General features: G+C 37.8%; 1 protein-coding gene across 1 annotated transcript; it reads right to left on the reverse strand.

Moving 5' to 3' along the window:
* Positions 1–1,165: 1,165 nt before the first annotated feature.
* SNRPD1 (small nuclear ribonucleoprotein D1 polypeptide) lies at positions 1,166–11,111 on the reverse strand. The gene is made up of 4 exons (XM_008690623.2): positions 10,955–11,111; positions 6,221–6,297; positions 4,470–4,661; positions 1,166–1,345 (listed from the first exon to the last, which is right to left on the reverse strand). Exons 1-4 carry the CDS (start codon positions 10,966–10,968, stop codon positions 1,269–1,271), a joined length of 360 nt encoding a protein of 119 aa, XP_008688845.1. The 5' UTR covers positions 10,969–11,111; the 3' UTR covers positions 1,166–1,268.
* Positions 11,112–11,456: the final 345 nt, after the last annotated feature.

The raw sequence follows: 11,456 nt of genomic DNA on the forward strand, positions 1-11,456 counted from the left end.
ACTGGGTTCCCTTTCCTTCTATGTGGGGTCAAGTAATAGGAGCACTAACAGATCTGAGGATGGAAAATAATGAGACATAGCACACACAAATGCACTTGCTATCTCCCAATTTATGTAACCCTCTTATGGAGCCTAAACCCTTTAAGATAATCTTTGCAGAAAATTTCCTTCACATTCAAAAAACAAAAAACCTCATGTACATGATTAAATGTAAATACAGATTTAGTTCCCCCCACTCCTCAGGTTTTTTTCCTTAACATAAAAATAAACGGTATAAGCTCTGCAAAGAACTGCATATGCTGAGAGGTATTCTCTAAGCTTAACCAATTACAACAATTAAAAAAAAAAGACTTACTAACAACTGGGAAAGAATCTAATTTTGCTGTCAAAGTAGGTCTTTTCGGGGTGGGGGAATGGGATAGGCTGGTGATGGGTGATAGGGAGGGCATGTATTGCATGGTGCACTGGGTGTTATACGCAACTAATGAATCATGGAACTTTACATCAAAAACCAGGGATGTACTGTATGGTGACTAACATAATGTAATAAAAAAAATATTATTATAATAAAAAAAAAGTAGGTCTTTTCCTTTTCGTTCTTAAAGGACTTCTTGTAAAAGTACTTGATAAAGGAGCCACTGACAGGTACATTTCACATTAACAGGTTTTGACACTGCTCATAACTGATAATCTAGTGAACGTTATCTGCAGTTTCAACTCCAGAGAATGTAAAATTACATTATATTGAGAACCTTAAAAAAAATCCATTAACAAGTACAACAAAGTCTACGACTCCTGAATTGGAAGAGGACTATCACCTCTTACCAAATACCCAAGTTTCCATAAAAACTCAGGAAAAAGGGAATCAATTTTAGACCCCAATCCACAGGACGTTAGTTTCTGACGTACTAAAAAGAACTTATTTCACTCAGAGGTTGGTTCCACAGAATCAAAGTAAAACAATAAAACGCATATTCAGCGCATGTGAAGTAAATAGGTATATATTCTACATATTCATAAAAAAGTTTTAGTTCAAACATTAAAAGCCTGATCTAAGAATGAAATTATTCTGGGTTTGCCGAGTACCAATACTTAGCTCTTACTATGAAATACTGTGAATATATATGAACTATTAAAATTTAATTTGACAGTCAACAGACAACTCTGTCCTACATTTCTGTTTATTAAAAACTGACATAAACGAACAAAACCTGTACAAAAAATATCCCCAATCATGTATCACTTTGAAACAGGAATCCTGAGAGACATTATCGCCTAGGACCCCCTCTTCCTCTACCCCGGCCACGTCCTCTTCCTCTTCCTCGGCCTCGGCCTCTTCCTGCAACTAAGAAAAGAGAAAAATAAAGCAAGGTTAATTCTCTTCTGCACTGATTGTTACCTGGGCCACCACAAACAGCATCTACAGTAAAGAAAACTTTAACCCGGCTTCTCTCAAATGGGACCTCACAGGCATCCCTTCCAACACATTATCATGCAGAACCAAAAACTGCTGGCTTACAAAGATAATATTTGTTCCATTTGATTTATTGAGAAATTCATCAAGTTTTAAAATATCTTATCATGTCTCAAATTCAACACAAAATAAAATCCAAATGATCTGAACCTTACACAAGATGGAAGAGATCGTATCAATGGAACAGAACATGAACACCATGTACTAGATTTTTTTGTTACTAAATAGAATCCAAGCAAGTTGATTCAAAGCTAAGAAAGTTTACACTACATTACATCAAGCAACCTTGTGACTTTTTAGAATCTGAAGACATTTGACCCAATCATAACAAAGTATTTTAATCATTATAGCAACATCCCTGTGTCAGCTGGTCTTGTAACTCTACTTGAATATTATACTGACAGAAAACTCATTTTTCAAAGAACTTATTTTCAGTCTTCAGAGAGCTATGAATATTAAAAAAAATCCTGACATGAAGTTCAAGTCAGTCACCTTCTAAACCTCTACCCACTGTCGCCAAACTTGTCAATCAGAGAAACAGAGGAAGTCTAGGACTTTCGTTAAAACAAGGCGGCTTAACCACATTTATCTTCAATTCCTTCTGAAATATTACTCATGACAGAAAAGGAGTAAAAATGGTAAATAACCATAAAGAAAAAGAAACAGGAGAGGGAACACAATAATTGAAAAATTTCAATAATTTTTTTAGTCAGAAAGTAGACTAACAACTGTAAATGTTTAATAAAGAAAGAATAACCCTTAGAGGACCTACGACCCTAGAAGCCAAGGGTGAGATGAAGTAGGCGGCAGAAAACAAACAAAATGGTTGACAAACATGTGCAGCAGAAGACTCGTCAGTCCTCTCTTCCCCACCTTGCAAAGCTAATGATTATTTCCCTGACAGGTAGGGAGGAGAGAAAAGGTAAAATAAACCTGAAGACACTGAAGCAGGAAGGCTTCAGATTTGAAAATAAATGCAAAGTGGAGAGCAGCAAGAGGCACAGAACTGAGGCGAAGGGAAAGAGGAATTAATTTAGCATTTTTCAAGCTACACGTTGCAACCTAAATTTTTTTTTTTTTAATATTTTACTTATTTATTTGAGAGAGAGAGAGAGAGAGCGCACCAGCAGGGTGAAGGGCAGACCGAGAAACAGACTCCCTGCTGAGTGGGGAGCCTGATGCAGGGCTCAATCCCGGACTCCAGGATCATGACCTGAGCCAAAGGCAGACACTTTACCAACTGAGCCACCCAGGCGCCCCTAAAATTTTTTTTCTTAACTAAAAGAGCATAAGAAACACATAGGCATTTGCATGTATTAAGACTAAGTAATTCTTCCTGAGATTTTTGTTTCAGTTTTATGCATGAATGGGCCATGATGCCAAGAATATTTCTTAGTGTGGGTGGAAAGCAAAAAAGTCTCAAAATCACTGTATCAAGTGACCGTCTACAAAACAACCAGCCCCTTTCTCCTGCTCTGCTCCTATAATGCTGGCTGCCAGGCATGTATCTCCTACAGTAGATGACAGGCATCTTTTTATTTGGTGGGGGAGGGGCTTGAAAAGCTCCAGAAATGACTCGAGATCCTGAAATATTTGGTCTCCTCAGTGAAGAGGCCAACTCACTTCTGTACTATCCTATAGTGAGACTCACCAGCTCAGGAGTCCAGCCTCCCCTCCCAGAACTTCTCTTCCTAGGGTTCTTGTTAAATACTAGATGGCCAAAGTACAAGATACTCAAATCAAGCCTACAACATAAAGATCACATAAAGAGAGCAAATATGGGGGGGGGGGGAGAGAGATCACTCCATCAAGAAACAAACTCTTAACTATATAAGAGAACCAACCGATGGTTACTAGAGAGGAGCGGGAGGAGGGATGGGTAAAATACGTGATGGGGATTAAGGAGTGCACTTATGATGACCACCAGGCCACATATGGAATTGTTGAATCACTATACTGTACACCTGAAACTAATATAACAGTGTATGTTAACTGGAATTCAAATAAAAACTTAAAAAAACAGAGGGAGCAAATAAAGAGAAACCCCCCAAAAAACAAACAATGCCAAGTACAAAATAAAACTTAAATAAAGAAAAAGCACTAATATCTTATGAATTAATATCCTATCCAGTATTTTTCAGATAGAGAACAAGATTCTGTGAAAAAATATCACAGAACAGGAGGCCTGAAGATTAACTATATGCTAGACTGGAAGATAAAGTGAAAGAAGTTCCTCAGAAAACAGAAAAACAGGAAAAAAAAGAAAAAAAGAAAAAAGACTTAGACAATTACTCAGAAGACCCAATTATTAAGACTTCCAGGAAGAAAGAACAGAACAAGTAAAAGAGAAGAAATTTATTGAAACTATCCAAGTATATTTCTTAGCTTTAAAAGGCAAGAATATCCATAATTGAAGGGGTCCAAAAAATAGCGAAAACAACAAAATGGAGGAAAACATAGGGAGAGCAAGGAAAGACCCAATGCCAAGTCATTAAGAAATATAAGAGTAACAGGAATAGTCAAATCTCCAAATCTTTCAAAGTGCAGAGGGTGGGGAACTAGGCCATGCAAAGGGACAAAAAGAATGGCATGTCTACAACAGCAACACCAAGAATTATTAATAAATACTATATGCACTCACGGCAAGTACAGGGAATCAAACAAAAAAATGTTCAAAAACGTTTATACTCTTTTTTAAAAAAAAGATTTTATTTACTTAGTCATTAGAGAGAGAGACAAAGCATGCGTATGCAGGCACATGAGGGCGGGGGGAGAAAAAGGGAGGCAGAAAGAACCTCAAGTAGAATCTAGGCCAAACACAAAGGCTGACGCAGGGCTCAATCTCATAACCCTGAGAGCGCGACCGGAGCCGAAACCAAGAGTTGGATGCTCAACCAATGAAGCCACCCAGGCGCCTCACAATGTTTATATTTTGAGTAGGAGATCAAAGTAGAAATATACATTCACAAAAACGATTATAATTCTTCAAACTTACCAGCTTCCCTTTTCTTAGATTTCACCTTTGGTTCAACATCCACAAGTAGTGTATCCAGAGGTAAGCTGTCTGGTAAGATAAAATATCGAATGTTATTTCCTCGAATACTCAGTGTTTCCAGCTGCACGGGTTCTCTATTCTTCAAAGTCATCTTCACAGCTTTCAGATGGGTATTCATGCTGACATCTACACCTAGAAGGAAAAAAAATAGAGGGCAATTATTAGCATGATAAAGAAGGCAACCAGTTAATCTACCAAGCCACAGTATTCACAAAAGAATACTGTCTGTTCTGTAACAGTGCAAGTTTCTATGATAATTTAGTACAATTGCTTAATGGGTGAATGTCAGTATAAACCAGAAATCCCTCCTTCAGAGACTAACCCTGCACATTAATAATTTTTGCATGGTTAGGTATGCTTACAGATGTGAATGCAGCAAGCCACGGAGGAACCCTGAGTGGTACCTGACTCATTCCCACTGTACCCAGGTATTCTCATCTCAGGGTTAGCAATGTTTATTGCATGGTTCTCTCATTATCTCCATAACTTCCTCATATCCTATTCCACCATGCTATAAGCCTTGTTTTAAATACAAAGTCCTATATATACTATAGTATTTTCCTTGTTACTAGGAATTTAACATGTCTTTTTAAACTACTTTTTTAAAGGAATTCTACTGTTTTTGTTAATACTTTAATTACCAAGTTGCACTGGTTTTGAATGGTCTGCCTCAGACTATTTTTCCCATTGTTTTTAGTGTGAGATTTTGCAAAATAAAAGCACAATTTTCTAGAATGAATATATGGCATTATCTTAGAAACATCCAATTACTGGAGCCTTCACCAATATATCTGAACAAACAGGATAACTAAAGATCTAGTTAATTTCTGCTCCTAGGAAGTCAGGCCAGAAAACATGAATTCTCTCAACTATCCCAACATCCATCTCAAATAGCAATTACACTTCCTCAGTGTTACATGGTCACTAACCATATGGTATTGAAACCATACACTGTACTGGTTTCTTTTCAAAGCAGTTGCTGTTGCAAACATGAGTATACTCAAATACAATCAGTTTAACACTGTATATTTCTCTTGGTTTACTCAGATGCTGGATCTACACATTAAAAAATTATTTATAAACTTACAATTTAAATATTTCAGAGACTGGGACCGCATACTAAAATAGCATTTTCATTCATTTGGCTCAGCAATTCTTTTGCAATTTTGTGGGGAACACCTACTATAAATGAAAAATCGCAGTAGCCTTAAACTACACATACAATATCATTAAAGCAAGAAGTTAGACACGAAAGAAAAAAGAATGAAGGAAAATACTCTCCAATAACCCATTTCCCATATATATTTTTACCCAAGGTAATCAAACATGAAAATCCCATCCTCCATCTTCAAGGACTTAACAATCTAACAGAGGACACAAAATTCTAAAAAAGAGTAAAATATAGTTTGGAAGATGCAACATTCTAGGCAGAGGAACACACACAGGCAAAAAGCTCAAAAGGCTTTAAAAACAGGAAAACAGGGGTCACACGCAGGATAACCTGGGAAATTCAGTTTGGTCTTAGCACAAGTACTTAAGGTAAGGCTTAAGAAGGTCAATGAAGTAATCCAAGCAAAAAGAATGAGATGTCTACTACAATAATGTTCATTAAGTAACCAGAAAAGAATTCTGGCCTTAAAGGTGGAAGACGTGGGGGAAAAAAGTGTTAAAAAGCTGTCTAATTTCCACACCTGTGATTGTTCCATGGACCTGTGTTCCATTCTTTAATTCGATGGTTACGGTTTCGTGACTCAATTTCATCAGAAATCTGTAAAAACAGTGGGAATAAAGTAGTAAGTGTTCACCTTTAACATTTTACAATCTTTTTTAAGTCAAAGGGTGAAATTTCTAGATGTTCAAAATCTGCTATAGATACTATAAATTCCTATTAATAATCTTCAAACAATATCAGCTTTCCTTGAATTATACCCTCAATATTTATGAAGCATAATAATATCAGGAGCTGTCATATGGACATTTCTGATTCTCTAAACCATTATACAGTTGAACCTCCAATCCATGCATACAGATCCTAAAATCATTATAATTCACACAATTGAAATCAAGAAATTATATGAAAGTGGTCAAAAGGTACAAACTTCCAGTTATAAGGTAAATTAAGTATTAGGAACGTGACATACAACATGATGACTATAGTTATTAATGCTACTGTATGATACATCTGAAAGCTGCTGAGAGTAGTTTCTGAAAGTTCTCATCACAAGAAAAAAACCCATTTTTTTCCCCTTCTCTTTTTTGGTATTCATACTGGGTGATGTATGTTAACTAAACTTACTGTGGTAATCATTTTGCAATGTACATAAGCCAAATCATTATGCTGTACACCTTCATCATTCATTTTCTAATGAGAACATTCTCCTACGTAATCATAATACCACAATCATATTCAGGAAAATGAACAATAATCCTGCAATATGATCCAAAAATATACTTCTTATTTCTAATTTATACTAAATTAGAAATTTATAATGTATAGTAAAAATTTGATTTATAATACATATTTTGTACACCCTATCATAGCATCACACTAAATGATACGTGTAGAATCACCTATTTTTCTTTCCCACTGGACTACTTCAAGGATCAAGACCTTTATATCTAATCCTGGGTGTCAAAGGGACTGAATAACAGTTGGCTGAAATGCTTCAACATTAAAAGGGAAGATAATCTTAAAATACCACTTTTTTAGTGGCACAGCTAGCCATCCAAAAGGGGGACACTTGGTTTGGGACATATCAAGTCCCAAATTTTAAAAAGTTAATCTGTCCTTGTATAAAGATCCATTTATTGAATTCTTTTCATATTTGTTGTCAAGAAAATAAAGTCTCTCTCAATAAACTGTTAATGCTTTATTTCACCTGACAAAAATTCTTTATGCTCTAAATTTAATAACCACTTATAACTATATTAGCTTAGAATTTTCATCTAACAGTTTCTTTCCATTATCAAGCTTTGGTTTTTAAAAAATCTTTTACTTTAGGGCACTTGGCTGGCTCAATAAGTAGAACATGCACCTCTTGATATCCGGGTCATGAGTCTGAGCCCCACATTGGGCATATAGTTTACTTAATTAAAAAATCTTTTAATTGTCCCCCTCAGTAATAAGGTTTAACTTTTCTTAAAGAACATTTATTTCAGAGAGAGAGTGCGCGCGCACACGCAGAGGGAGAGGGAGACAAGCAGACTCCCCACAGACTGTGGGGCTCAATCCTAGGACCGAGATCATGATCTGAGCCAAAATCCAGAGTCGAACACTTAACCAACTGAGCCACTCAGGCGCCCCAACATTTAACTTTTACAGAAGTTCAAATCATTTGTGGAAATAGACAGGATTGAAGTAAAAATAAAATATTTTAGTAATCAAACAATCTACCATACGGAAGTAAAAAGGAAAACCAAAGTAAGCAAAACGATTTCTGAAGGAATCAAAATACATTTCAGCAAGCCCAAGGATGTTTCTTTGACAAATAATATTTATCATTGTGTGGTAGTCCCTGTACTTGTCAATGAGGATTAAAAATGAATGACTAGGAGCTCAAACTCTAGTGGAAAGGACAGACACATAGCAAATATTTAAAGGTAACTACATTTAAAAAACAATAAATATATGCACAGGCTTTTGCCAGGAACATAATGTAGCATGGAGAGGAGGGAGTCAGAGCTTAGTGAACTTCTGGTAAGAAGTCTGAAAAGTTGGGGGCACCTGGGTGGTGCAGTCGTTAAGTGTCTGCCTTCGGCTCAGGGCATGATCCCGGCGTTCCAGGATCAAGCCCCACATCACGCTCCTCCACTAGGAGCCTGCTTCTTCCTCTCCCACTCCCCCTGCTTGTGTTCCCTCTCTCGCTGGCTGTCTCTCTCTAATAAATAAATAAATAAATAAATAACTCTTAAAAAAAAAAAAAGAAGTCTGAAAAGTTGGAAATAATGCAGCAAAAAGAGACAAGAGCAAAGATTTGGGAGTAACAAACAGCACAACACGAAGAGAAACTATAGGTATACTACCAATGGATTATAAGTCCCAGAAAATGAGTAGAGAAGAATTAGGTAGGTTCCTTTCATGGATAGCCCAAGCTGTTAAAGAGCTACTGAGGGGTTTTCATCAATGAAGTGGAGTGCCAGGGTCATATTCACACTGGAAGACAAGTAGGTGGCTAGAGCAGTACACAGGTTAAAGTTACAGGTATCAAGACATAGGAACAACAAACAGATCAATGAAACAGAATAGAGTCCAGAATTGAACCCACATTTATATAGTTTAATTTTCTACAAAGGAGCCAATGGGACTGATAAGCACTCCAATCGGCAAAGGAAAGCCTCTTCAACAAATGATGAACTCCATGGTAATACGAGTTTCTATTACTTAAGAATATGGAATTAACTGGAAATCTATGAAGAAAAAATGAACCTGGACCTCTAACTCACACCACTTACCAATATTAATTCAAGACAGATCACAGGTCTACACATAAAATTTAAAATCATAAAGCTTTAAGAGAAAAACACAGATTAACTTCATGGTTTGAGGGTAGGCAAAAATTTGACTGTACACAGAGAATAACCATAAAAGGAAAAGCTGGTAAATTAAAACTTCCTCAAAATAAACTTCTGCTCACCAAAAGAAGTTATTAAAGGAATGAACAAGCAAGTCAAACTGGGAGAAATTATACCTGACAGAGGACTAGCATGCAGGACATATAAAGAATTCCTACAACTCAATAATAAACACAATCAAAACCAAACACTTCACAAAGATACATGAATGGCTAATAAGCAGGTGAATAAGTGTTCAACACCATTAGTCATTACGAAGATGCAAATTAAAGCCATTAACAAGATACTAGTACACAAGCACTGAAATGGCTAAAATTGTGAAAACCTGGCAATTTATCAGATTATCAAGAAAGACGTCAAAGACAACTTGTATGTCTGTTTAGAGTGACAGTAAGGATGATAGTGCCACCAACCTTCGTACAAAAATAAGTCAACCGAAAATGCAAACCAGTTAGACAAATACCCATTTTCTTGGTACAAAATACATTCTCCACAAAGAAGAAACTTTATTTCCATCGTCTAAGACACAGAATAGGATCAGAAGAGCCTTTAAAATTTTCAGGAAAACTGTGTCACAACACGCAATATCTTTAAATGAGACAAGGTGATCCCAAAGAGTCTGACACAGAACTGTAAGCAGATTCAGACGGGCAGGTATTGAGAAATTGCGAAAATATACTTTAAATTCTGGGGCGTTTTTCTCCAAAGTTACAGTTCAAATAAAAACAGACTAAAAGTTAACCTTAAATGCCTTCCCTATAAACTCTGAAAACACATTCAGGGTTTTATATGTAATTTCAATCAGACCAGAAATTATCTACTTGCCTGTCTTCACAAAACAGAAAGTTCCAAGAAGGCAGGGACCCCTCCTTTAAAAAAAATCCATTACCAGCGCACAGTATAACAGGTGCCCAATAATTGATCGCAACTGACATACCTTGATTCAGACAAGAGACTAGCTACATATATAATTGCTAACTTAATCAAACATCCTCTACGTTCTAGGCTCTCCGCCTCAAGGAAAAACACCAAAACCGTATCTATCTGCAGGTAGTTTAAAAATGAATTACTCAAATCAGTAAACCAGTAGGCTCAACTAACCGATGGAGATTAAACACAAATAAAACAGAATAGCGATTATCTGCGTAATCAGCCACAATCACGTAAACGGATTCTGCCTCACGTTGGGAGATTTTTTCCTGAATTAAAGTCCTGTTTTGAAGGAATATGTGAGTTGAGTAATCTTAAATCTAAGGAGTTATCAAAATATAAACAAAACAAAAAAAACCCCTAATGAAATCAGAAGTCCAATCCTGAATTAAAACATTTCGGAAATGGGTTTCACTATTTCCAGATAAACCCCTGCAGCTTCAAAGTACATTTTAAAAGCTCATTAATTTAACGCAATGCATACAATTTTTCTTCATGTCTCCCACGTCTCAGGGAACCTACACTTAGTTATATTTGCCGGTCCTGAGAGCCGAGACTACCCAGAAAAGTAATCTAGAATACAGCACGAGTTCTAATGAAATGAACATCTTCAACTAACCGAAAGAGCTTGTAAGCCTGGCAATGCACCTTTAAGGCCTCTAAGACACTAGGTGGGAAGAAACTGCCAGGATTTTACGTCCACTTGTCTGAAGACACGCGGGATCCGCGCGCCATCCAGTCCAAAGCCCTGGCTCCAGCGCCCACGGCGGCGCCGCCAAGATGGGGCGGGAGCAGCGGGCGCGGGAGGTCGTTAGCAGGCCGCGCGCGCACGCGGCTTTCGCGCCTCCCGCAACGGGGCAGTCCGGCCTCCCGCTCCCGGCCCAAATCGTCACAGCCCTCACCCCGCTGGTTTACCTCCTCACCTCACAAGCTTCATCCTAGCGGCGCCGTCACTCCTTCCGTCGGATAGTACACAAAATCCGACTACCCAGGTCCGAAAGACTAGGAGTATGAATGGCCGGAAACGCTACTCCTTAGGCTCCGACGTAAAGAGCGCGAGGAGCGCTTCGGGCGCAAAGCGGAAACGGCGAGGCCACGCTGGGCCGCACTCCCTTCCGGCTCCGCGGAACGTCACTACGGCCCCTGGCGGCTGGAGGTGTGTCTTGCGACTGTTGAGAGCGTCTAGAGCTGGTCCAGAAGGAAAATTGCAGTAAGTAAGTGGGTGGGGGGATTTGAGGAGATTAGATCCGATTAGTGCGAACTTCGGCCCGTTGGGAGCCATGTGTTATGCAGCACCAAGTATACCCGTGAAGGAAGGGAAGTCCTGAGAAAGCCTAAAGAATTATGCTAATTCTGCTCCAACACCAGGAATGTACATGAAGAAAATCAGTTTAGCTGATTATTTTTACTTTATTATTTTTTAAA

This window comes from Ursus maritimus, unplaced genomic scaffold (assembly GCF_017311325.1).
Source record: "Ursus maritimus isolate PB19 unplaced genomic scaffold, ASM1731132v1 scaffold_18, whole genome shotgun sequence".
NCBI lineage: Eukaryota > Metazoa > Chordata > Mammalia > Carnivora > Ursidae > Ursus > Ursus maritimus.

Excerpts from the sequence above, each read along its gene's own strand:
- SNRPD1 (XM_008690623.2), bottom strand. Across the intron at positions 4,662-6,220 it reads GGTCCATGGAACAATCACAG|GTGTAGATGTCAGCATGAAT; the intron begins GTGTGGAAATTA and ends TTTTCCTTCTAG. Across the intron at positions 1,346-4,469 it reads ATCTAAGAAAAGGGAAGCTG|TTGCAGGAAGAGGCCGAGGC; the intron begins GTAAGTTTGAAG and ends CTCTTTTCTTAG.